General features: G+C 43.0%; 1 protein-coding gene across 1 annotated transcript in view; it reads left to right on the top strand.

The window, feature by feature from the left end:
* FAM120A (family with sequence similarity 120 member A) overlaps positions 1-26,070 on the top strand; it is a gene marked incomplete at its 5' end in the record, with an annotated part of 104,777 nt that overhangs the window by 57,689 nt on the left and 21,018 nt on the right. The window contains 4 exons of the mRNA XM_079706769.1: positions 5,877-5,964; positions 7,749-7,976; positions 10,759-10,933; positions 20,473-20,722. Coding sequence (XP_079562895.1) covers positions 5,877-5,964; positions 7,749-7,976; positions 10,759-10,933; positions 20,473-20,722 — 741 coding nt within the window. The remainder of the gene's footprint in view (positions 1-5,876; positions 5,965-7,748; positions 7,977-10,758; positions 10,934-20,472; positions 20,723-26,070) is intronic.

Below are 26,070 nucleotides of genomic sequence, written 5' to 3' on the forward strand. Positions count from 1 at the left end.
CCTATTAGGAGAGAAGACTAACTTGATTTTTCTCCACTTTGTGACTTAATTTGTATAGATTTATTTTCTTTCCCTGTACATTTACGTACGCATCGATTTTGAGGAATCGTGTCATGGCAGCATCTGTTGTATAAGCTTTGCATGCCCCCATGTGGCCCCTGTGGGACCAGATCTGGGCTATAGAAGGTCGCTGTCAGTGCCTGAGAGACTGTTAACCAGTGCAGAGACCCAATGCTGTCAGGACCCAGTACCCCAACCTCCCATGGCTTGTCTTGCTAGATACCAGTTGCCACTTGGGGTTATGTGACCTAGAGCTCCCTGGGCCCAGTGTGCCCAATGTGAATGGGAGGGCTCTGGGTTGTTTGGGATTTAAATCAGTTGATGAGTAACCACAGTAAGTGACAGCTGTCACTATTATTTAAAAACTAACTATGGGTCCAATAAAATACCAAAACATACGACTTCATTCTTAATGTAAAATACCTAAAGAATTTCATTTAGCGCCCTTGATCTGGTGTCCTAGGAAACATGCTTCTTCTAATGCATCTTTTTTCCTTTAAGTGGTATTGGTGTTCTACTCTGAGTCCTGTCAGGCTTCCTCTCCAAAGAAACTGTGTGGTTTGCAAAGACAATTACATGTTACCCTGCCCTAGGGTACCCAGGCCCAGACAGGCTAAATACAGCTGCAGATTTTTCCTTTCAGATTGTTACGCTGTTGTGCCAGACAAAGGGCTACTTTACATTTATATATTGATTTTTTTAACATAAGGTAACATTTCTAGTATCTTCTCAGAAAAACTATTCTGAATTTTTATGTTTGGTAAAAATTAATAATTATCTGTGCTATCATAGGGAAAAGGTCTGTGTTTGTTCTAGCCACCTACTGACCCATGTAGGCATTTTATGTCGAGCTCATCTGACTCAGGTTTCTCTGAACCTTCACTTGGGTGGGAAAATTGTGAGAAGTCCTGACAAACACGAAAGAGTAGCATTCGGGACAAGAGGCCCATCTGACTGCTGCACAGGAGCAAGACCAGTACTTCTCTGTTACCAGCTTTTTACGAAAGGATCTGAATGTGTGACGCTAGCTTAATTTGGGGCATAGGGAGACTGTACCTAGGGTGTTTGTATGTGATAATCTTGTGGCTTCCCTTATCAGGGATCTCAAATCTTCACCCTCTGTAGTAGAAGCACCTGACTGCCAGGTCCCTTCCTCAGAATTCTTGGGGGTCTGTTGAATGAGAACAGGCTGTGGATCAAGTCTCCCTTCCATTCCCGAGTTGGGGAGCATATGGAAATGAAAATGTATGCACGCTTGTTGAAGCTTTACATGGTTTAACCATATCTGTGACCTTACACACATACACTAGATAGTGCTACTGAAGATTTGATCTTTCATGTTTTGCTTCTTCCCTTTAGTTTTATTTGACTTTTCTTTCTTTCCTATTGACAAGTGAGTCAGCTTGTGGTCAATGTTATCTTCCTTTTCTGTTCCATAAAAACAAACCACACCCATGGCAGGGGGGCACGTGACCGGTCAGACACTTTTACACTTGGCGTAAATGGACACCAGTCTATTTCCATCCTAGCATCACCAACCTGCTGACTACAAAAATGTGTAGGAGAGAATTCAGTGGTTAGGACAATTGGCTACTTTCAACCAGCTTTAGTGCAGAAAAAGCCCCAGGTGTCCTGGAATGCAGTGAGACCTTGCATCGCCTCCTGAGAGTCCACAGAACCTAGTGGTGTGATGCTGGCCTCTCTCCTTGCCACCAGTCTGGTATGAGGGTATCTGGTATCTGGTATGAAGGTAGTTCTTTTCTATTGATTGCCTGCTGCGTCATAAGTGCATCTTATGGCTTTTTGGTAGTAGCATGTGGTAAATGTCTGGAATGGTGGGTCTGGGTTTGAATCCAGTCACTTTTGCTGTGGCTGTGAGTGGATTCCGTCTCTCTCAACCTGAATTTTACCAGCAGAGAGTTTTGCCTTGGGGTGAGCAGGAGAATTCAACTTGAGAACACATGCAGAATTCCCTGTGGCCTGCATGGGTCTCAGCAGGTCTCCCCAGGGCACAGCTGATGAAACTTCACGTTGACATTAGCAGTTCCAAATGTGATTAGGAGGTGGGAGGAGTTGTATAGAATGGAACCTAACTGAATATGCAAATAACTCTGAAATCTCTAATCTATCTTGTTCTTCAAAGCGAGGCATTTGTTATATTCAAGTATTTTGTTTCCTTAAGTTGTAAAGTAATATAGTTATCCTATTGAAATATTCTGGACTTTAAAAAAATTGGCCATTGTCAAGATTATTTTCAGGCAGAATTTTAGATTTTATAGTATAGTATTAAAAGGTCTTATGAAGGACTTCCTTGGTGGTGCAGTGATTAAGAATCCACCTGCCAATGCAGGGGATACGGGTTCGAGCCCTGGTCCGGGAAGATCCCACATGCCGTGGAGCAGCTAAGCCCGTGCACCACAACTACTGAGCCTGCGCTCTAGAGCCTGCGAGCCACAGCTACTGAAGCCCGCATGCCCTAGAGCCCGCACACCACAGCTGCTGAGCCTGCATTGCTGCAACTACTGAAGCCCGCGTGCCTAGAGCCCGTGCTCCGCAACAAGGGAGGCCTGCGCACCACAACGAAGAGTAACCCCCACTCGCCACAACTAGAGAAAGACCTCGCGCAGCAGTGAAGACCCAACACAGTGGGGAAAAAAAATTAAAATAAATAAACAAAAGGTCTTATGAGCATTTAGATTATGACATTATTTTTAGTTTGATAGTCTATATAAAACTAAGATTTATAAATAAAAATTCTATGTCATCTTAAGTGGGACAAGCTTTCCACTTGAGTAGTGTTGGTATGTTCTCCCCACCACACTGTACCCATATAAAACCCAGGTTTTATACCTTCTTTGCCATATACTTTTAGGCTACAGTTATGTGATTTATTCATTCAACTGTTGGACACCTGTTCAGTAGTGACTCTAAGGTCTTATTATCTTCATGGAGTTTATAATTGAATGATGAAAACAGACAGCAATTAGAAATAGTGCTGAATATGATGCATGCCATGAAAGAAACACAGAAATGAGAATAGCAAGGATGGGGTGGTCAGGGAAGGCTGCACCCAGTTGCAGCCAAGTCGTGCAAGATGAGGCACCACATGCATACAAAAACGTCCATCTGTTGTAAAGAGGGAGGGGTGGCAGTCCAGCAGGGCATGGAAGATGATTGCAGTCCATACATCTGACCAAGAACTTGTATCCAGAACATATAATTTCTCCCTATAAGTCCATAAGAACATTCTGTACATTCTCCACCTACTGTAGAATGTTTGAACAGGCACAACACAAAAGAAGATGTCACACATGGAGAGATGCTTATCTTCATCATTATCAGAGAAGTGCAAATTAGACTATGCTGAGATTCACTGCATTCCCTCCCAAAAGGCTAACACGAGAACAACAAAATACTAAGTGCATCAAGAGCAGGGATCTCCTGCAGGGCTGGATTACAGATCCAACTGTGGCGTGCCCCCACAATGGGATGCATGCAGCACTGAGACCGAACCAGCACTGTGTACAATAGTATTGTTGAGCCAAAACTGAACACAAAAAGTGTACAGTCGCATGATTCTCCTTATATCACGTTCAAAACCAGATAGAAGAAGTCTTTGCTGTTAGAAGTCAGAATAACCGTTGCCCTTGAGGAAGTGTCTGGAGCAGGTCAAGAAGGGGATCCTGGGATGTCAGCCCTGAGTCGATTTGGTTGCTTACATGGTGTGTTCAGTGTGTGGACATTCATGAAGCTGTTCGCGTGTGCATTTTATTGATAGGTTATACTTAAATGTTTAAAATTGTAGGTAACAAATGTTATGTTTCTTTATAAAACATGTAAGTATCCAAATAATTTGTTCTAAAGTTTCACAGAATAAAAGTCACCGACCTTTTAAGCAGCTCTATACCACATTCTAATGGAATACTCACTTTGGATGTATGACAAGATTGTCATGACAATGTATGTATGACAAGATTGTCCACTGTTTCCCTATTTCACAGGCCTTGGCACAGTTATCATATAACATGTCCTGACGAGTAGACACTCAACAAATAATTGATTCACTAATCAATTTGTCCAGCTTCTTATCTACTCACTAATGTAGTAGCTGCTTTTCTCTCGGATTTTAAACAGGATGGATCACTATGCTCTTGAATACTTATATTTATTTTTTTGCCTTCTCATCACTTGGATTTCCTCTAGTTTTGCAAAGTTGTAGCCGGCGATTGCACACATGAGTAGCAAACTTAGACAGAACAGTGGTTTCTCTGAGTCCTCACTGAAGACAGGGAGCCTGAATGCTGGATAACTGGGCATCTGGGTGACCTTGTTTCATGCGGAGGTATTGGGGTATCCCATCCCGTGACTGGGATCAAGGAGCTAGAATTAGACTCCAAAATATCACAACATGGGACACGATTCTTGGTTTAAGATGGGACAGGCTTCTCATCTCTCCTCTTTTTTGCAACTGCTTTTTTTTTTTTTTAATAGAACTAAAATGAAGTCGCTTGGAAGATAGAATTACCAAGTCTTAAAATCTCTGTTTGTCATGCGAGTCAGAAAGGCAAACCAAGTAAAAGCTTTCTACGTTGGCTTGGCTTGCCTTGTGGCCAGCACTGGTTTTAGAAGATAATTTTGGCGTGGAGCCCTGCAGGGGAAGGGACAAGCGAAGGGTGTATGCTTATAGTGGCCCAGGCCATCCCTACAGCTCGCCAGCATTGCATCCCTGCTCAAGCCCCTCTAGATTCCCTCCTCCTCCAGGATAGCGCTCTTCACAAAATTTGCCCAGGTACCGAAGTAAATTTTCTTTTACATTGTGGCCCATAATACACAAATGCACAGAAAGTTTTTGAAATAATAACATTCATACCACATTCACTGCATCTGGTCTATTCCGTTTCTTTTTTTTTGGCTGCACTGCGCAGCATGTGGGACCTTAGTTCCCTGACCAGGGATCAAACCTGTGCCCCCTGCAGTGGAAGCACGGAGTCTTAACCACTGGACCGCCAGGGAAGTCCCCATTTCATTTTTTTTTAAATGCGTGTTAAATCTACTACATTGTTTTCTCAGGCTACTAATGGGTCACAACCCACAATTTTTTAAGAACACTGATTGAAATACCTCATTCTGGCATTTAAGATACTCTGTAATCTTCCCCATCTCTTTATCCCACTTTTGCTTTGCCAAATAAAGTTATTCCCCAAATAAGATTCAGTTAACTCCCTGTTCTCTGAGCTCACCAAATCCATTCCCTCTCCTTGGGCCTGGAAGGCGCCCTCCCTCCTCTGACTTGTTCGTGTGAGTTATCTCGAGCCTTAGCTCCCATGCCCCTTTCCATGAATAGGAATGCCCCCTTGAATTGTCACTTGACATGTAATACCTTACATTTATTTATAAATTGAGTAACATGTGACCCAGATAACATTCAATCTTCTACTGCCTGATAATTATCAATTAAATATGATTTTTTTTTATCTTCTCCAAGATGTCTGAGCTCCCAAAGGCGAGGTCTGCCTTTGTCTCCTCCGTACCCTGAGGCACTAGCACATCCTAGACCATCTTTAAGCCAAGCAGTGAGGCATAAGTTAGGCGCTTGATTTCTCTTCCACAGTGGGTGGTTACCACCTACTTGTTTGAAGTAGGTGGAAAGTGTCCCCGTGATAGGATTCTCTCTGGAGATAGGTGGTTGGGGGAGGTGAGATCAGGAAAGCATAAGGTATCACTGAGCCTGTAGGCTTAGTGCAGGCCCTTATTATCATGAGCATGTGTGGGAAGTAGTCGACACTAATCAGTATTCTTGTTCATTTTATGTTCAGCCATATCAGTGGGAACAAAATTGGCTGGGAGAAGACAGGAAGCCATTCAGAACCTCAAGCACGGGGAGACTCAGGAGACCAAACAAAGGTAGTAAGTCTATGCCTTTTATTCTTTCAAATTTTCCTTCTCCTGGCATGTAGTGCCAGGGATTGGTTTAAAGTAAAATGCTGTCTCTTTTTTAAAGCATGTTATTTATGAGTAATACATTGGCAGGGGTGAGAGAGGAACGAGGAACCCCAGGTCTGTGCTGCCGCCAGCCTGCTTTCTTTCACAAGGCAGGGTAGGGTGGTGACCTGGTAGAGATCCTTTTCTCTCTGCTCGCTGCATAGCCTTCCAGAGCCCTCATTTCTTGTAGGGTTTTTGTGGTGATTCAGTGAGCAAACCACCTGGGATGTGTACCTTAAAAATGAAAAAGATAAACTACATTTTATTTTCCTTTTTTTTTCTACTTCTACCTGTTAATATTCATCTCTAGAAATATTTGTGTAACTTACAAAGCCACATCTGTCCCCACATGTGATCACTTAGGATGAGCTGGTCTCCGGCTGGAAGAGGGCTTGTTTTATATAAGGTGATGGAGTATTAGAAATCTGTTTAAAACTCTGAAATATTCTCACTGTTGAATGATTATCCTGCAAATAGGTAACAGAAATGCTTTCTGGATACCTACTATTTGCAAAGTACCTCCCAAAGCATTTTCAGTTGTTCCTGTCTACATTCTATGGAATGGGAAGTGTACAAAACACTCGTGAGTTACCCATGAGTTATTCATCTTGAGACTAATTTTGGCACTTTACGTTTTAATGGATAAAATTAAGCACCTGTTGCATACCACTGTAAAGAATACATTTCGTTTCAAAACAGAAAAATGTATATTTTTTAAGGTGCCACAAAATCAGTGAGCAATTATTATTACTAGGATTTATTGTGAGAAAAAAAGTTTACTGCAAAAATAATAATTGCTCTTGGTAAACAATTAGGAATTTGCTAAAATTTGTAAAGAGAAAACTAAGACTCTCCCTCTGCCTTTCCTCCCCTTGGTCCTGCTGCCTTGCAGCAATCCGGCAGCACTGAGGTAATCATTTGGTGTCCACAGTCTTTCCTATTCATGTACATATATTCTGTATTTTGGTGATTGGTTGTTACAGAATGGGTATTTTTCACCTGACAGTTTACCATGCACATATTTCTCTGTCAGTATATATAGATCTGACTCATCATGTTTAATGGTATTAGCTTGTTCTTTGGTTTTAATTTTTGGTAGATAGTTCTCTACATATACTTAATTTGGGGCTTTTAATGACCTAAGAGAATGCCTGAGGTTTGGTTTTTGTTTCTTCTTTAAATAACAACTGGTGGTGGTGGTGAAGAGCAGGCCTGACTCGAGCCTAGTTTTGAGTCCCAGGTCCATGAGTTACTGGTCTTGTTACCATGGGTGAAAGGCATACCCTCTCAGAGCATTAGTTTTTTTATCTGTAGAGAGGATGATGCCTGTTTAGTTTAGGAAGGGTCTCCAAGGAAAGCAGAAACACAGGAGTTGGCCACATGCGGGGAGCCAGGTGGGACCAGGGTTAGCAACCACAGAAGGCCATTCACCCCACGGGGATCCCAAGGGAGGAGCCACGGGTGGGGGTCACCCAGCAGAAGCTGCAGCAGTCCTCCAGGCTCCCACCCCCAACACAGGCATAGTGGGTGTCCGATTACCACTTCCTCTGTCCAAGGAGGAGTGGGTCATAGCCCCCTCGTCCTCACTGGCGAAGTTGTTAATCACGTCTCTCTGGATAGGACTCTGTGTTGCAAGTGGACAGACAGGTTAAAGGAGTGGAAATGTGACATGAAATCATTTTCCCCTCTCACCCATTGCTCTGTAGGCAGAAGGTTCGTCCACTGCCTCTTCGGGCAGCCAGCTTGCTGAGGGAAAGGGGAGCCAGATTGGCACCGTTCAGCCGATTCCGTGCCTCCTGTCCATGCCCACCAGGAACCACATGGACATCACCACCCCGCCCCTGCCCCCCGTCGCGCCTGAGGTGCTGAGAGTGGCCGAGCACCGGCACAAGAAGGGGCTGATGTACCCCTACATCTTCCACGTCCTGACAAAGGTATGCACAGGGGCTGTGGGTGTGGCCTTCGTCTCACAGTGGTCACTCCTGTGGAGTGTGTCCCTGTTCCTTTTGGAACTGCTTTTTATCTTACCAGCTACTTGAAACAAAGTTCATTTTCCCTTTTCTGAACTTTGAGGAAAAAGATGAAAATTTATACTTACAAATATAATAAAAGAAGAACTTGGGAAAAGTCTCATTTTCCTCTTCAATTTAATATAAAATATTTTTGAAACTTCTAATTAATGACACGTCCTATTATTTTCTGATTTGTAATTCTTTTTATTTCTAATTTCAAAATGTCCTACGTCATGTTTATGCTGTAGTGTCAAGTTAAATTGTGATGTCACATTGAATATCTGATTTATCATCTGTCCTAGAAATACCCAACTTCTGAGTGGCTGATAGCAGTTCATGTAATTCGACTTGTTCCTCTACCTCACTGAGCACTTATAGCAAAAAGTGGAATACAGGACCTCGTCGATTTATTATTATCTTACTAAATGTATGCTTAAATAGATACACAGTGTGGTATTAATTGTTTCTGAATCTTAGTGTCTTGAATAGATCTATGTGTACTTAAATTTCCTCAATGATTTGTAGTCTTTATGTTTATAATCACAGACCTACAGTTTAACAAGTTAATTTGGTGACCAGATTTCTCATGCAGAATTGGTGAATTACTGTATGTATATTTAACATGTTTTCATCAGTATCTATACCACCATATATGATCAAACTTTTTTTTTTGCGGTACGTGGGCCTCTCACTGTTGTGGCCTCTCCCGTTGCGGAGCACAGGCTCCGGACGTGCCGGCTTAGCGGCCATGGCTCACGGGCCCAGCCGCTCCGCGGCATGTGGGATCTTCCTGGACCGGGGCACGAACCCGTGTCCCCTGCATCGGCAGGCAGACTCTCAACCACTGCGCCACCAGAGAAGCCCTGATCAAACTTTTTTCTTCCTATTTTCTGTTGTCCATCTATGGTTTGTAGAATGGAGTCAGTAAATACAAAAGTCGCTCCCATTCCACAGCACTCCTGAGCTGGACTTTAACCGTTAATTGACTAATTTGAACTGCTTACTTTTATATTTTATAAATTAAAGGACATGAAGAATATTATATTTTATAAAATAAAGGAAAAGAAGACCAGTACTACTTATTCAGGTCCTTTAATGTATTTTTAAATTGTAATTACCTCCAAGCCTCATCTGTTATTTGACATGGGTATGCATGTGTGGTATCACTTCTCAGATTATGGTTATAAAGTAAACATTTTATTTGCCAGGTCCAACATAAATTATAAGGGTAAGTGAAAGTTACTGCTGCGGGAAAAGGATTTTGCTAAGTTTAAAGGGACCCGAGTTTGGGGAAGATTGTGCTCTTTCTCTTTGTGTTTGTTTGGAATATGAGGTCCCTGGACCCCCTGCTGTTTGTGCCCTGCCATGCTGGTGGATCTGACTTGGGGACTGTCGGTTAAATCAATCTGAGTGATGCAAACTGCCTGTCCTCCTCTTCGGTACTCACTGATTTCAAGGGCAAATATTGATAAAATCACTGTGGTTGAGAAAAGTGAACTCGACTATCTTCTGATTCTAAGGTGCCACCTAAAATTTTACAATATATTTGGGAAAAGTTTAGACTAAAATGTGTACTGTTTCCTGGGAGCTGAGTAGCTCTGGTATTAAATTGTCCAGGCTGAGACATTTGCAGTGAAGTGAAGCTTCATAATAAGAATGTAGCGAATTATCAAAGCCTCATAATATTGAGAGAGTAATACTCACTAGGTGAGTGTTCACTACATGTAGCTACTAGATTAATGAGTATGAAGGTTCTGATAAGGGAAAAGACCAATTTTGAAATAAAATTTATGTGAAAGAGCAAATGCAATGACATAATTAAAAGTATGTATCCATAGAGTCAATAGACACTGGAGGTCATAAATATATTTTTATGTTATGAATATACATAAATAAAATTCCTTGTGAAATCTCTTGAGACGTACCTTGATGGCATAAAATATTCAAGACAGGACCAGGGTCTCAGGTGCAGGTGGTCGTAGCAGTCATTTGTCTCCTGGAGCCACAGCAGAGCCCCTGCTGTGTTGGCAGAGGGGGATGGGGGTGATGAACAGAACGGGGCTTCCTTCGTTTTCTGCCCCTAGTGACAATCATGCCCTCTCAGTCGGTGTGACGCGTCTGTTGAGTACTTGGTGCACTGGGGCAGAGGCCTGATACATGCCGAACACTTTAAAAATGAATAACGCTTAAAAGAGTTCTCTTAGGTAGATCGTTTTTGTGTATGGTAATTTTTTATGGAAGAGCTTGGTAAAGAAAATTTGTGACCATTTTATTTTCAGGATGCTCATTTCTTGGATTTCGTATAGGTCATTGAAAATTATGAATTTCATTACATATGGCTATCTTGACTCATAAATAAAATTTGCCACTTCTCAGCATTTTCTATTCTATGTGTTGTCTGATGTTATCTATCTAGACTGTTTCAAAGACTTTGGGATCATCTACATGGTTTTCTTTAGTTCTTGGTTCCAGATTAAAAATAAAACAATGTAGATTTTATTTTGACTCTTTGAGCCTATGTTTTGACTACAACCTGCTAAATGAACTCTTCCTAAACATCTTGATGTAGGCAACGTATTAAGCAATTGATTTGGAATAGAATTGCAATTTCGTTAACTGGAGATAATACGGTATATTTCTGTGAGTTTATTGTAAATTCAACATGAAAAACGTGCAATATTATTCTGCTTTCTTCCATGCAAAGGGTGAAATCAAAATTGCTGTTTCTATTGAAGATGAAGCCAGCAAAGACCTGCCTCCCGCCGCCCTGCTCTATAGGCCAGTTCGTCAGTATGTTTACGGAGTCCTGTTTAGCTTGGCAGAAAGCAGAAAGAAAACTGAGAGACTTGCTTTTAGAAAGAACAGACTTCCACCAGAATGTATGTACTGTAAAATCCATTGTTTGTTTTCCTCGGTACCTCGTAATCTCTTGTGCATTTTTAAAGCATTAGAAGGATCGTAACTGAGTTCGCCCCGAGAGTCCCCACATAAAGGAGGTGGGCTTCACTGGGGCTCTTAGTAAAGGAGGACAAGCCACGGGCTGTTTTCCTCAGTAACATCCCAGCAATGGTGTTCATTCAGTAAAATGATAAAGCAGCAGGTTTATGCTTTAAACTGAACGTTGATCTGGAAACAGTCCTGACGATTGCTGTCCTGCTGTGGTTAGCATGTCCCAGGCAGAGCAACAGCAGTGTCTGCTCTGCTGTCCACGAGATATGGTCCGCTCTTTGCAGAAGTCAGTGTTCCTGGGGAGGTCCCACCAGCTGTCCACAGGGCCACTTCTATGCAGTTGATGTATTGCTGCACACATCCCTGAAGCTGAGAGGGGACTTGTAATGATTTCCCTCCGAGACCTCTGGCTGATCAACTCTGGGGGTGGAGGGAGACGTGGAAAGACAGAAAATGTTGTTTGAAATTTTGGCAAAAGTTGAGGTCAGAGTGTTCCCTCTTCTAGTGAGCCAGTGTCATTTTGGGGGGAAAATCATGCCTTTCTGTTCTAGGTAACTTTATCTACTAATGTAGGGAATATAAAAGTCACTGTATATTTAGTAGGAAATATAGAAAAGTTTCACAAAACATGCAGTCTAAAATAAGAATATTATGAAGTGTGGAAATTGTAGATTACTAGATCATCCTCTAAACTAAGGATATTTACTGACAAATCACCTTCTTGTGTGGCAGGTCAGTGCAGGCCTGGTAACATGGGTGAAGCTGACCAGTTCAGGGACAAGTGTGGGAGTGGGTCTTACCTTTGGAACTCAAAACTAGAGAGATTCTCCAGTGCTAAAAACTCAGTACTATAGATTCCTAAGGTTTCTATTTCTAATTACTGTGACACAATTGTGATTCTGTAAGCCTTTAAAATGAAGCCGTCTGTCACTACTCTTACTTGTAGATAGTCGTACTGAGAGTGGCTTGTGACTGTAGCTGGAGAAGGCGATGCCGGCTCTGCAGGGCCACCTCTAGCTGATGCTTCTACTGCCTTGATCAGGGCTGTAGACACCATGTGAATACCGAGTGTTGTCAATGGACACTCTTTTCAAAGGCCCAGTACGTTCCGGATGTACAAATCCTCATTCTTTTCTCACGCTGTGTGATTTATTTGCTCAGAAGAGAAGGACCTTTCTAACTTTGCATGGGATTGGTCAGTTTTCTGTGCTGGCCCACCCAGGCCACCCTGGCTCCGCAGCTGTGACGTCCACTTCAGTTCACCTCCGTCTTCGTCCCTATAGCCCCTTGGGTCTCTGTTGGGCATAGAATGCTGAGTGCTCCAGGGTCCCGTGCAGCCCCACTTCCTGCCATATCCTCAGCTCCATAGCGCCACATTGGCTTTCATGGTCAAAGGCTGTTTCTTTCATTTGCTTGTATGTTCCAGAAACATAGTTATCTTTATGCAGAAACTCCTCAGGAACTTTCAGTGATCACAACCTGGAGACCCTCGGGTAGATCCCAGGTCGGGCCCCCCTTTGCAGTATTCACAGCTTCATACAGCAGCCTGAATATGGCTGGTGTGCTCTGTTCATGCCCTCAGCAGTGGGCAGTGTGCATCCCTCATGTCTGGTTCAGGGAGTTCTGCGTCACAGGTGAGCTGCAGGTGCCAGGTGCTCTCAGGAAGTAAGAGTCTTGGTCTGTTCTGCCCTGCTGCCAGTCTGAGGCTTTAAAACACTGTGGAACACACAGCTGGCAGCACACAGCATGCTCCACTCCCTCATCAGTTAATTTGTACCTGGGTGGTACAGGTGTCTTACTGGCCTGGGAAAGCCTGGCCTGTTAGCAGACAATAGGGGAAGCAGAACCCAGGGGAGAGTAGTAAGTAAATGGACAGCATCCTCTGAACATAAGCGAGGGAGAGGCACATTGTGGTGAAGGGCTGAGTGTGCAAACCACACCATAGGGCCTGATGCTGCTCTGCCAGAGAAATGACAGGGTCACTTTGCCAGTAGCAGGCTAGTTCTGGCCGGGGCTGGAGGGCATGGGAAATGGCATGATCCAGAGAAGAAGAGAAGAAGGGTGGTACAGTCTGGGTGACTCAGATGAGCTCTGTGAGGCTATGGATGGAGGTGCCTTGACCTCATTTGGAGGGAGGAGGCACAGGGGAATACAAAGCAAAGGAGGAGAAAGCAAAGGACGGGGGAAGGGTGAGGTGAGTGGGAGAAGGCCGTAGCTTCAAAGAGAATTTGGCAGGCATGTCTTTTTCCTTTCCTCCTGCCTCCACTCCTCTGACTTCTTTTTAAGGATGGGACAGACACAGTTGTTTGTCACTGCCGTGTTACTTTTGGCTAATGGGAAACACTGACTCTTATGATGCCACTGATTTAGGTTTCCAAGCCTGCAACAGCTACTAAGTGACTATGCATTTTACTATTCTTACCGAGAAAATGCTGTAGCTTCTTGATGGTCTGGATGAGATGGGAAAACAACAATGTCTGATCATGCCAAAAAGAGCATTTTCTCAGGAGTTCTTGGTTGACAGGATTTGAAAATATGTTGAAATCTTGTTTTACCTACACTTACTCTTAGACCATATGTAGATGAAACGAAATCAATGGCACTTTGCAGGAGATTCATAAACCACGTGAAAGTGCACCGTAAGGTCCTTGGGACAAGTTTGTTTTCCACATGCCCACTGGCTTTGCCTTCCACTTTGGTAGTCTGGTAACCAAAACCGAGCTATGTGGCTTCCAGGTAAACCCACCTACTCAAGTAGGTGATGCACCTGCTTCTGAATGTGAGGGTTTTGATCTAACGTGGCTTCAGAATGCTGTGCGTACAGATGCATCTTCCTGGTGTGGTCACTGTGACAATCAGGAGTTTTCCCAAGAGGGCTTTGTTGTCAGAACTAGTCAAAGGACATATTGAAGTCTATAGGGTTTTTCAAAAATACTTAACTCTCATTAGATATAAGACATGTATCCATTTGGACATTAGTCTCTTGCTTAAGGCATATGATAAAATGTTCATAATCTACAGTGAATTTTCGTGTGACTTACCAAAGTTTCATTTTTAAAGTCATTATATGGTTAAAGTAGGATATCTATAGTTGGATCCTTAAAAAATTCCAGCCTTTGAAAATCATATTGAATTACATGCTGGCAGTTTATTTTTCTATTCTTTTCTGTCCATTTCTAGGTTCTATCATTTTGCTTTTAGGAATTTAATAAGAATACTTGTTTTATTGTGGCGGCATGCTACTGAAGTCACTGTTGTGGAATTCGAAATCCTACCAGTCCAATCAGAAGACTGCTGACCCAACACAAACAGATTCACCCAGATGTGTTGGACGGTGATGGTGGCAGTTGCTTTGGGGAGAGATGGGAACAGGGACCTAGCTGTCTCTGTAGCTGCTGGAATAAAGGCTGGGCCTGGAGACAGGCGCCTGGGTCTGAGCCAGCCCTGGCCTCGAGGCCTTTGTGTGTGAAATCCAGATGGCGTGGCTGCTTCTCAGATGCACTTCTGCCCTGGAGTCAGCTCTGGCCTTTAGTGCCCTATTGACTCTTCTCCCTGGGGGCGCTCCTCAGCCACCTGGGCACTGGGGTTCCCCCAGGTACTCCCCAATGGTGAAGGGGCCAGAAGAAAGGGATCAGGTTCTAAAAAGACTACAGGATAATGAGTCGCCTCATCTATAGCTGAACTGTTAAAAATCCAGGAAGTGATTTGTGAATTTAAAAATTATTATCCACTTAATAAAACTGGCTTCTGTTTTCTGCAAGTCTCTTCAGTACCTCAAAATTAAGTAAAAAAAAAAAAAGCAGGCTTGGGAATTCCCTGGCGGTCCAGTGGTTAGGATTCCACTGCAGGGGGCACGGGTTCAGTCCCTAGTCAGGGAACTAAGACCCTGCAAGCCGTGCAGTGCAGCCAAAAAAAAAAAAACAACAAACCAGGCTTGTAGAAAATAGATGGACATAAATTATAGACACGTGAGATGTAGTTATTGAAATAGAAAGCAAGTTTATATACTATGTTTATATTTACTATACTTATGCTATATTTGTATTTCCCCATATTTATTCTCTACTTTTTAAACTATCAAGAAAAGCCAAAAGGAACATTGATTTCTTTTTCCTGGTCCACTTTGCTTTAGAAATTTTGTTAGTGCCAAATAATTGGGACTGCTAATTGAAAATAAATAAGTTAAATTTGTTCACTGTGAATTACATTATAAAACAGAATACTATAACATGACCAATATTAATTAGTGTGCTGTTTCAATATGTGTGAAAATTGGTTATCATTATCATTTTTTTCTTATGATTTCATGAAGGCTGTTTATATATAAATCTGAATTTCTTTATTCTTCAAAGCTTTCCAGAAGTAGCATTAGCAAACTGCCTTTTCCTTACAGAACTTTGAGCAGCTGAGCTCAAGAGACAGCTGTTGGGGAAGGCACTGTTGTGTGACAGGCAGTGTTTGATGGTACTCTTTTGGATTAATGTTTATGTCATAGTTCCTTGAGCTTTGGAGTTTCTAATATAGTAGGAATGACATAAATGGGAAAAATGAAGACTAGGAATAGTGTTTACTGCATGTCTATAACACCGTGTTCTATGTGCCCCATGGCCTACTGAGCATGTATTATGTTTGTGGACAGTAGGATACCCCCAGGCTCAGATATGAAAGGTTTAAGGAAAAAATTCATAGTCTTTTACTTTTGAGAGTCGTGGAGGGTGCTCACAGATGTGTCAGCATGAGGAAATGGGGGACTAACTAGTTGGAACCCCATAGCCTGTACACAGGGCTGCTTGGTAGTTAACCAGCAGTTTTCCCATTGGAAGAATTGACCAGCTCTCATTGCACCCATATTTCTGTTTCTGCCCTGATACGAAGGAACTAGAGTTTTGTTTTTATTTATTTGTGTGGTTTTGTTCTTTTTCTGTAGCTCCAGAGCAGAGCTCAGGGAATAAAACAATGGCTTCTCCCCCAGATACACACACTTGCACAGACACAGACCAAAGGGTCCGGTTGGCCATAGTACTGGAAGTTGTCTCCATCTTTTTCCCTTACCTGTAACCATATTATGTGTGTGCTACAACTCTCCCTCCTAAGCCCTTATAGCAGGCACTGCTAGTTGCTCATGGTGCTCTGGCACTGAGCTTAGAGACATACTTCATCATATGGCACTATAGGCAGCCACTACCAGTCAGTTGGAATAGGCTTACAAAATGAAACATTCATTATTCCTGGTCTGGGATGGATCCCAAATTCAGCATTATAACAGATTTCTAAGGTAGCTGGTTGTCGTATGTGTAAATGAGAAAATAGTAGATGATTAACGTCTGATGGAAAACATTGGGTTTTTACTGACAGCTTAAGTCTTAATAGTGTTTTATGTCTGGAAATTGTATTTGAAGAGGTACTTCCAGTAAAGAAGCTGCATTATAAATTTAGCTTCCAGTAATACAGAAAACTTGTGCCCTGGGGTTGTTTTTGCCAGTGTAAAAATTTAATTTAGTTTTCAGGTAAGGAAGACAATCTAATATTCAGTTTTTTTTGAAGTTGTCCACTTGAAATCATGAGTTTTCCTGTCAGTAGAAAAGACAAGATAAACATTTATTGATGGTGACACACAGAAAATTTATTCATGGACAGTAGCTGGATTAGCTAACCTCTGGGATTCTCTTATTCTTGTTTTAACAAGGCAGCACGAACTTGTCTTTCCAAAATGGTGCCTTCACAGAGAGGGTTTTGTACCCCAGTGCTCTTGTCTGCATGCACTTGGAGTGTTCTCGTAATCCAGCCGCCCTGTACCATCTGGGTAATCCCTGTATAACCAGTGGGTTTTGCAAAAATGATAAGAGCCCAGATTACTTGCTGTTAGCTGGCTACTTTGCACCTGCTTATTCCTGTGAGCTGAATCAGAGACCGAGCCTTCCCTCCTGGGCAGCAGCGACTTGGGGAGAAGCCTGGAGCCAGAGGGAGAGAAGGTACCGTGTGTGTATCAGCCACCCCAAAGGGCAAGCTTGTAACACAGAGGCTGCCTTGTGTCAACCCGAAAATGGGATGTCCCTTGGAATTCATTAATCTATAAAACACTAACCTTTAATTAATCTAATGTAATGAACCTATACAACATAAGTTGAACTCACACAGTTGAAAGCACATAACAGGGGTGCAAGATGCCTTTGTGTTTCCTCATCTGGATTGTGCAACAGAGTGAGTCATTGGCCCCTTTTTTTAGTGCCTAGTTCCAGGGCTGGGCCAGCGTGAGGCAAATGAGGGACCCAGGCCTCAGAATTTAAGGAGACCCTTGTTCTGTTCTCACACTGGCACGTGGGAGTTGGCACCTGAGCCCTGGGTGCCTTTCCTGCCTCACCCAGTGCATACTAGGTGCTCAATAAATATCTGTTAGGTGATTGGCCAAAGGTTCCACAGCTATTAAGTGGTGGTATACGCAAAAGATCTCCAAGTTTTCAGTTTAAAAACAGATACATGTTAAAAAAATAAAACAAATTGGAAGCGTCTTTGCTTTTGGAACAAAGCTTTTTGTTACTGCACATTTTCTTCCTCTGAGAAAGACACGTATTTCCTAAATTAGATATGAGCCATTCTTGTCATGACTAGTGCAGATAAGCAACAAAAATGCTTAGAATATGAGAGGAAGCTGCTATATCTGATGCCTCCTTTACAGCTGCAGTCTCCCCTGCCCTGTCCTGTGCTCCTGGTGGGTATGGACTGCATGTCCCTGCTAGTATTGGGGCAGTCCTTTCTCTAGGACACGGGAGTTCATGAACATCAGCTGGCAGTCCTCAGGCACAAGTGTGCTCTCATCTGTAGCCTATACAGGCTGAACAGGATCTGAGCACACAGCATCATGCCAGGTAAATTCAGGCATACTTAGGTCCCTCAGAGCCCCAACTAGTGTGGACAGCTGTCTAGGGCAGCTTCAGGGGACACTCAAGTGAACAGACACTTGTGAAGGGACTGCTGGTACCTCTGACCTCCACTTATCTTCGATGTAGGACATGGAACATAAAGTATGTATAGGTCTAAGCATTCTGAACTTGAGAATGAAAATCTTCCACCAAAAATTTATTTCTAGAATGAAAACAATGTAATAAAATGATTGCTAAAAATTATTAAAGAGAGACAAGAGCAGAGCTGACAAAGGGGAAAGAAAGAAATGGATAAAGATGAAGACAGCTTTAATAAGAATGCCTCTTTTGAGAAAACTCAAGGGAGACTCCTGGCACTATAATCTGAGTTTTTTAAGATGCAGTAAACTTATAGTCTGTGTGCATGCGTGTGTGGTGTGTGTGTGTGTGTTTGTATTTTGGGGGAAGAAAGTGAGAGACCTTAGATTAACTAGGTTATTAACCCAAGTTAACAACCAAAGATAAAATCTAATTAGTTCCATTAAATAAATCTTTGCCATCAAAATGAAGATGTTACATAGAAAAAATAGATTTATGCATTTTTGCTTGGGGGGCATGAAAATGAACTTAGTGAACTGACCTAATAGAAACGTAGCATACTGGTTGTCTTGTAACCTCCTTTCACCTGTTTTCTTGGGGCTGACAATGTGCCAGCCTCTCAGACTGTAGTTGGGACAAAGGTGGGTGGGGTGTACTGCACCTAGGAGGGCCCTGCGGTGGTGACGGCCACCCTCTGCATACGGGTGGGCGACATGTGAAGCTGTGCGCGCTGGAGTTCGGCAGGAATGGGGGTGAGTGCTAGATTGTGAGTCCGAGGACAGGGTCTGCTGGACAATGGGGACCTTATGAGTTTGTGTCTGGCACCTAAAATATAGATAAATTCAAAGACATGTATTTATATATACATGTATATCTCTGTTTTGACTTGATGGATTTTAAAACAAACATTTTAAGTTAAAAAATTTTTTTTTAACATTTAAACACTAAGATATACAAATGTAAATTAAAGGGATTTCCCAAGGACAAAACAGTTCCTTTTTTTAAGGAAATTTTCAGAAACTGTCTTGACTTGCACCCCTGCTCAAGCAGCCTGCTCCTGGGAGTTGGGGTCCATGCAGAATGGCTGGTCATGGCCCTCCTCTGAGGCACACTGTCACCTGACTTGACTGGGGTTGATTGTGCAGAAGCTTGCTTTTCCCGTTGCTAACAACTGTGTATATCCAGGTATCTGACTCCTGAAGTTCTTCGTGACATTGGAAGAGATGATTGTCTTGCCTGATTCTGTTCAGACTTGGGGTGGAGCTAGAGATATGCCAGTTAATCATTTAATTTTGTCAGGATTTGGGTTCTTCACAGTCTCGGTTTGCCTCAGGTGTTACTTTGGGGAAAATGAGCCCAGGAAGGGGGTATGGTTATTTGGATATAATTGATGTATCCAAGATCACATTAGAATCATAGCACCATCCTGGTTTCTGTATCAGCTGTCAGCCATGTGAGGGGAGGGTTCTCTGGGCCAGGGGCTCCATGGGGCCCTGCTTCAGTTCTGATGTTTATTGACCAAAGTGAGCTATTTGTTACAAAATTCACACCCAAATCTGATGAAATTGTTTAAATCAGTGCACTCTGGTGAGAAATTTTAACATATTTCTCTGCAGTATGCTTTATCTCCATTTTTTTTCCTTCCCCCGTCACAGTTTCTCCCTTAAGTTATTTGGAAATTATGTGGGAAAATGTGCATGTTTGTGTGTTTTAAGAATTAATTGATGCTAATAGTGGTCAAACTCCGGTGGATCAAAGGTCATTTTTTGTATGAAATCAACTTAGAACTTCTTGATTTTTTTTGGAAGTGAAATGGGGAACTTTACCGTTCGTCTTCAGTCTTGCTGAAGAGAAATCCTGTGTGCTGACTTCACTGGGGATTTCAGAACATGGACTGTCGCTTCCGCGTGCCACTTCACTGGGCTTTGGGGATCTCACTACCTGGTAGTTTGTCCCTGTCTATCTTTAAAATAGACTTTAACAGTTATATCTGTTAAAGTAGGAGGTCCTTAAGTAAAGTGGCTACCAAATGCAAATTATGTCTCAGATCTAATTAGTATACCATGTAGAAAAAGGTTCCATTAGGTTCAGTAGTTCAATCTAGCTATCTAAATTGGATTTTCCATGGACTTCTGTGATAATCACATACTTTCTGTAAGTTGTACCCATTGCTATTACTAAAACTATTAATGGATTTATAATACTAAAACAAATTTTATCTAACATCCTTGATTTATACATATTAGTTGTATGGGGAAATCTAGCTTGATTTGATTGAGAAGAAATTTATTGGTGACCTGACTGAAAATCTGAATGAGTCACCGAAGTTCATAAGGAACGAAATGAGGATTAGAGGTGAGGACTGATGACCGATGACTTACTATTGAGAGAATCCACTGTTAATACCAGAATGACATCTTCACACTGTAATGATTAGAGCTGTTTGTTTTTGTTAGGCTTAAAGTAGCTGAGCTAGGGCATAAATGGTTCTCTGATTTTCCTTCCTGTAGTTTCACCAGTGATCATTAAAGAGTGGGCCGCTTACAAAGGGAAATCTCCGCAAACCCCAGAATTGGTGGAAGCTCTTGCCTTCAGGGAGTGGACCTGCCCCAATCTGAAGAGACTCTGGCTGGGGAAGGCAGTGGAGGACAAGAACCGCAGAATGAGGGCCTTCCTGGCCTGCATGAGGTCAGACACACCAGCCATGCTCAACCCAGCCAGCGTGCCCACTCATCTCACGGTGCTGTGCTGCGTCCTACGGTAGGTGCTGCCGGCTGCTGCCTCAGCCGCTGCGTGTCCTCTAGCAGGTGCTTGTACAAATGCCTCTCAGAGACGCCTTCTGTATGAAGTAGGTGGGGGTTATTCCAGATGCATCATGTTGTCAGTTGAAGTTGGTCCTCATCTCATATTTTCATATATTATAGAAATATAGGCCATGTAAATGCCATGTGGATTTGAATTGATGCTATATAGTATGTTTATAGAATAGGTATATTTGATGAACCTGTATTTTATGTAAATATCATAATGATTTTAAGCATAGTTTATCCTTTAAATGTTAAAGCTTTTGAAGGCTATTGGGGAACTATATTATGTATTATTTGTAATTATTCTTTAGGGAAAATGGGTCTCTTCTTCCTCCTTCATTTATTTAAGCATATGTAGATCAGTATGGACTCATGGTTATCTCTCTTCCTAGGGTTATAACCTGCTATAACCTTGTTATTTGGTGGTTCAGTTTGTTCCAGCTCAGACCTTGGGAGTTCGTTCAGTGGCTCCTATGTCCCTTGTCCCCCCAGCATGTCCTTTCTTTCTGGCACCACAAGATGCCCAGGCTGTCCTGTATCTGCCCTGCCCTGGAACCTGCCATCTCTAAGGGGCTGGCTCCTGCCTTGGAGGGAGGGGTTTAAAAACCTAGATGTGGGCACTCTGTGCTTCCAGACCCTCTCAGCCAATGGGCCACAAATGCCTATGTGGACACTGTTGGCGTTCTGGAGTTAATTTGAATTGGCATGCATACTTGAATCAGGTGAATTCGTTTTTTGAGGGGTTTTTTTGGAACCAATTTCAAACTTAGGAAAAAGTTGCAAGTATAATACAAAGAGCTTTTTTTTTTTTTTTTGCCTTGTGATGATATGTATTTTCTTTTTATTTATTTATTTATTTATTTTATTTTTTAATTTTTTTATTAGTTTCTGCTTTATAACAAAGTGAATCAGTCATACATATATATCTGTTCCCACATCCCTTCCCTCATGCATCTCCCTCCCTCCCACCCTCCCCATCCCACCCCTCCAGGCGGTCACAAAGCACCGAGCTGATCTCCCTGTGTTCTGCGGCTTCTTCCCTCTATCTATCTACCTTACGTTTGGTAGTGTATATATGTCCATGCCTCTCTTTCGCTTTGTCACAGCTTACCCTTCCCCCTCCCCATATCCTCAAGTCCATTCTCAAGTAGGTCTGTGTCTTTATTCCCGTTTTATCCCTAGGTTCTTCATGACATTTTTTTTTTTAATTCCATATATATGTGTTAGCATACGGTATTTGTCTATCTCTTTCTGACTTACTTCACTCTGTATGACAGACTCTAGGTCTATCCACCTCATTACAAATAGCTCAGTTTCGTTTCTTTTTATGGCTGAGTAATATTCCATTGTATATATGTGCCACATCTTCTTTATCCATTCATCCGATGATGGACACTTAGGTTGTTTCCAGCTCCGGGCTATTGTGAATAGAGCTGCAATGAACATTTTGGTACATGTCACAAAGAGCTTTTTTTTTAAAAATACTTGATTTTTACAAAAAACACTTGTGATTTTCTAACAAACAAGGACACTGTCCTATGTAACCACAATACAGCCATCAGGATCAGTCAACATTAATACTTGATTTCTATCTTAACTTCAGGGTTTGTTTCAGAGCCTCCCTTTGTATTTGGAGGTGAAGTCCCATTGGTCTGCAGCAGATGCTGTAGAGGGCAGAGCTGTTCCTCCGCTCCTCCTTGTCTCATCCATGCTGTGCATCTGTGCTCTGACCCCTTGGCAAAGGGGGTGTCTGCCTGGCTTCTCCAGCGAGGCCATTCCGTCCCCCTTGTAACTGATACGATTTCATGGGAGGCACTTTGTGTCAACATGCCATTCCTCCTCAGACTTCAGTGTATTTATATCAGCATGGGCTCCTGGCTTCATCAATGCCTTGTGGTCCACTACTGCCGTCATGTAATGTGGTGCTCCACTGTCACCTGTTGGGCCAGTTGGGGACCTTGTCAGTCTGGCCTCCATGTGAGCACTTCTGTACAGAGATTCTGACCTTAACCGTGGTTGCCCCCTTTTCCCAGCAGCCCTGGTTTCTAGTGATGGGGTCAGTATCGGACACCAGGCTCTTGACAGCAACTTTGCTGCTCCCAGACCTTCCCCAGTATGCATACAGGCACACAAACAACTGCATGTTTGTAGACTTCCGCTTTTGATTTCTTCAACCTGCCCATCCTAGCTCTCCCTTCCCATGTGTATGGACTCTGGCCCTGACAAACAGTGAGAGCCTGGGGCCCAGCTGCCATACAGGTCGTCACCTGCCCCAGCCCTGTGTGTCCCATCCCCCTGGGCTGGCCCCTTCTCCGTGGTCCCCTGAACCCCACTGGGTCTCACCTGCTTCCTGAGGATGGGGGCAGAGCTTTAGTCAGGTGTTTATTTCCTGAAGTTTCTTACATTCATAACAGACTTTAAGGCCAATAACTTATTTAGAAGCCTTTCCTTAATTAAATTGAGGTTGATTAAAATTAGCATACTGTATCAGTTTCTTATCTTTATCTCCATTGAGGATTAGCTAGCGAGAAAGACTAGTTTTTTTGTTTTGGTTTTAGAATCCTCTTCTGGTTTCCTCTGATGGAGGGTTCATTTTATATTAGCCAAAACGTTAAGATTAAGACTTTGGGTGCTCTAAGATCAAATTAGCAGTAATAATTTTGGTTACTTTGTTTGTGTTTCTTCCAAGTTTAAAATGATGTGTGGCCTTTAATCTAGTGGGTGGACAGCTACCTGTCTACCATATACCTGACCTGAAGGTCCCACTGGGCACTGAGTGAGGATGATGTGTGCTGTGCCTAAGGCTTGTTTGGCTGCCTCTTGGCCAGAAGCAGCTGTACATTAGTGCAGGACAAGCCACTGCTGTGTTGATGTGAGCACAGTGCTCACATTACTTCATGCTCCTTGGGATGGCGGTGCCTTTACGTCTTGTCTCTCCATGCACTGGGCCTCTTGGGACACTGGGTTGCCTGGTGGGTGCAGACTGGACAGTGTGACCAGGCCCCACTCTTTTTTTTTTTAGATATACCTTTCGGTTTTCGTTTTTTTTTTTACTTTTTATTTTATATTGGAGTATAGCCAATTAACAGTGTTGTGATAGTTTCAGGTGCACAGCAAAGCAACTCAGCCATGCATATACACATATCCATTCTCCCCCATACGCCCCTCCCATCCAGGCTGCCACAACATTGAGCAGAGTTCCCTGTGCTATGCAGTAGGTCTTTATTGGTTATCCTTTTAAAATGTAGCAGTGTGTACATGTCAGTCGCAAACTCCCTAACAGTCCCTTCCCTCCACCCTTCCCCCACTGGTAACCATAAGTTCATTCTCTAAGTCTGTGAGTCCACTTCTGTATTGTAAATACATTCATTTGTATAATTTCTTTTTAGATTCCTCACATAAGCAGTATCATATGATATTTCTCTTTCTCTGTCTGACTTACTTCAGTCCGCATGACAGTCTCTTGGTCCATCCATGTGGCTGCAAATGGCATTATTTTATTCTTTTTTATGGCTGAGTAATATTCCATTGTATATATCTTCTTTATCCATTCCTCTGTCAATGGACATTTAGGTTGCTTCCATGTCTTGGTTATTGTAAACAGTGCTGCAGTGAACATTGGGGTGCATGTATCCTTTCGGACCATGTTTTTCTCCAGATATATTACTGGGCCCCACTCTTTGTCTTTGTCCTTGTGGCCCTTCCTTGGCCATTACCCCAGAAACAGCTATGCTTCTTTTAGGCACTGTTCAGATGGCCTTTGGAAAGTCTTTCCAGATTTCAGGATTGTCCTGGTCCCTGTTTTTATTTTTTTGTGTTGTTTATAAAAAACATGCTCATTTTAGAACTTGAAAAGGTTAATAAATGCAACTAGTAATCTCTCATTTCACCAAACCTCCTCCTGTGCTTATCTCTGTGGTGTCGAGAAGCAACAGTGAGTGCAGCTCAGGGTCCCTCGTATTTGCTACTCTGGTGGAAGCCAGAAGACATGCTTGGTTGTGCAGACTGTTGTGTGCATTGTGGGCTTGGAGCCATGGAGTTTCCCACTTGGAAAGACTCACAGTTTCAGATCCTGAGGAGGAGGGGCTTACTGAGGCAAGGTGGTTGGGGAGAGATGAAAGAGAATGGCTTATGGGACCAGTCTCGGGGATTTGGGGCCAGGACACCAGTAAATGGGTTGGTCCACTTCTGCTAAGAGAATTTGTCCTACCTTCATGAGTGTTTTGGGCCACAGGGACAAGCAGGTAAAGAAGGATTCCCTGCATGGCTTCTGTTTGATTGGTGGGTATGACCTGCTGAGAACATGGGGTGAAGAGTGGGAAGGTCATGGAGCAGGGGTTTGGGGGGGGCGGTGCAAATGAGTAAGAGGGCTGGTGTATGTCTCCAAGGGCCTGCCAAGGACAGGCTGTGGCCTGGGGCCGTGGCCCAGTGGTCTTTCTCTGGCGAAATTGCAGCTGTGTGACAAAGGTCTGCTGAGGATGGGGGAGGGGGCAACAAAGGGCAGAGCCTGTGTCCCAGATATGGTAAGGCCCTGTGGAGGCCACACAGCATGACCCTTGGCCTTGATGGCTGGGGCGGGGCAAATGTCCGCAGTCACAAGGTTGGGCTGTCATCCCAAAGGCACTTCCCCTTCCTTTAATCTTTTTTTTTTTTTAACATAATTTCAAACTTGAAGAAATTATAAGATTAGTACAAAAAGTTGGTGGCTATTCTTCACCCAGATTCCCCACATATTAACCTTTTACTGCAGTGGCTTTCTCCTCTTCTCTCCATGTGTCTGTGTGTTTGTCCTTAATCCCTTGAATGGAAGTTGTGAGTATGATACCCCTTTACCCCTAAACTCTTTATGTTTCCTAAAAAAACAAGGGCATTATCAAAATCAGAAAAATAATACTAATACATCTGACCTACAGATCTTACTCAGATTTCTCCTATTATCCCAATAACATCCTTTGTTAGCGACAAAATCTTGCCTTGTGCTTGTGCTCAGGTGCCTTGTCTCCTCCAATCTCACACAGCTTCTCGTGTTTCTTTGGGTTGATGCAGAGATGTTTCTGAAGAATAAACACTGGTTTGTTTGCAGACCAGGGATCTGCAGACCATACGTCTTTTAGACAGCATGTGAACTGATGCGTGTGGCTGCTCCAGGAAACTGTGTTTAAAAACAGGCAGCCAGCCCCTGGGTGCAGTTTGTCAACCTCTGGGTAGACTATTTCTCCATCTAGATTTGCCTCTGTTCCTTTGCAATGAGATTCCACCTCTGCCTTTGGGGCAGGCGTACCCCAGCCGGGAGGTGGTGGT

Source organism: Hyperoodon ampullatus (assembly GCF_949752795.1).
Source record: "Hyperoodon ampullatus genome assembly, chromosome: 6".
NCBI lineage: Eukaryota > Metazoa > Chordata > Mammalia > Artiodactyla > Ziphiidae > Hyperoodon > Hyperoodon ampullatus.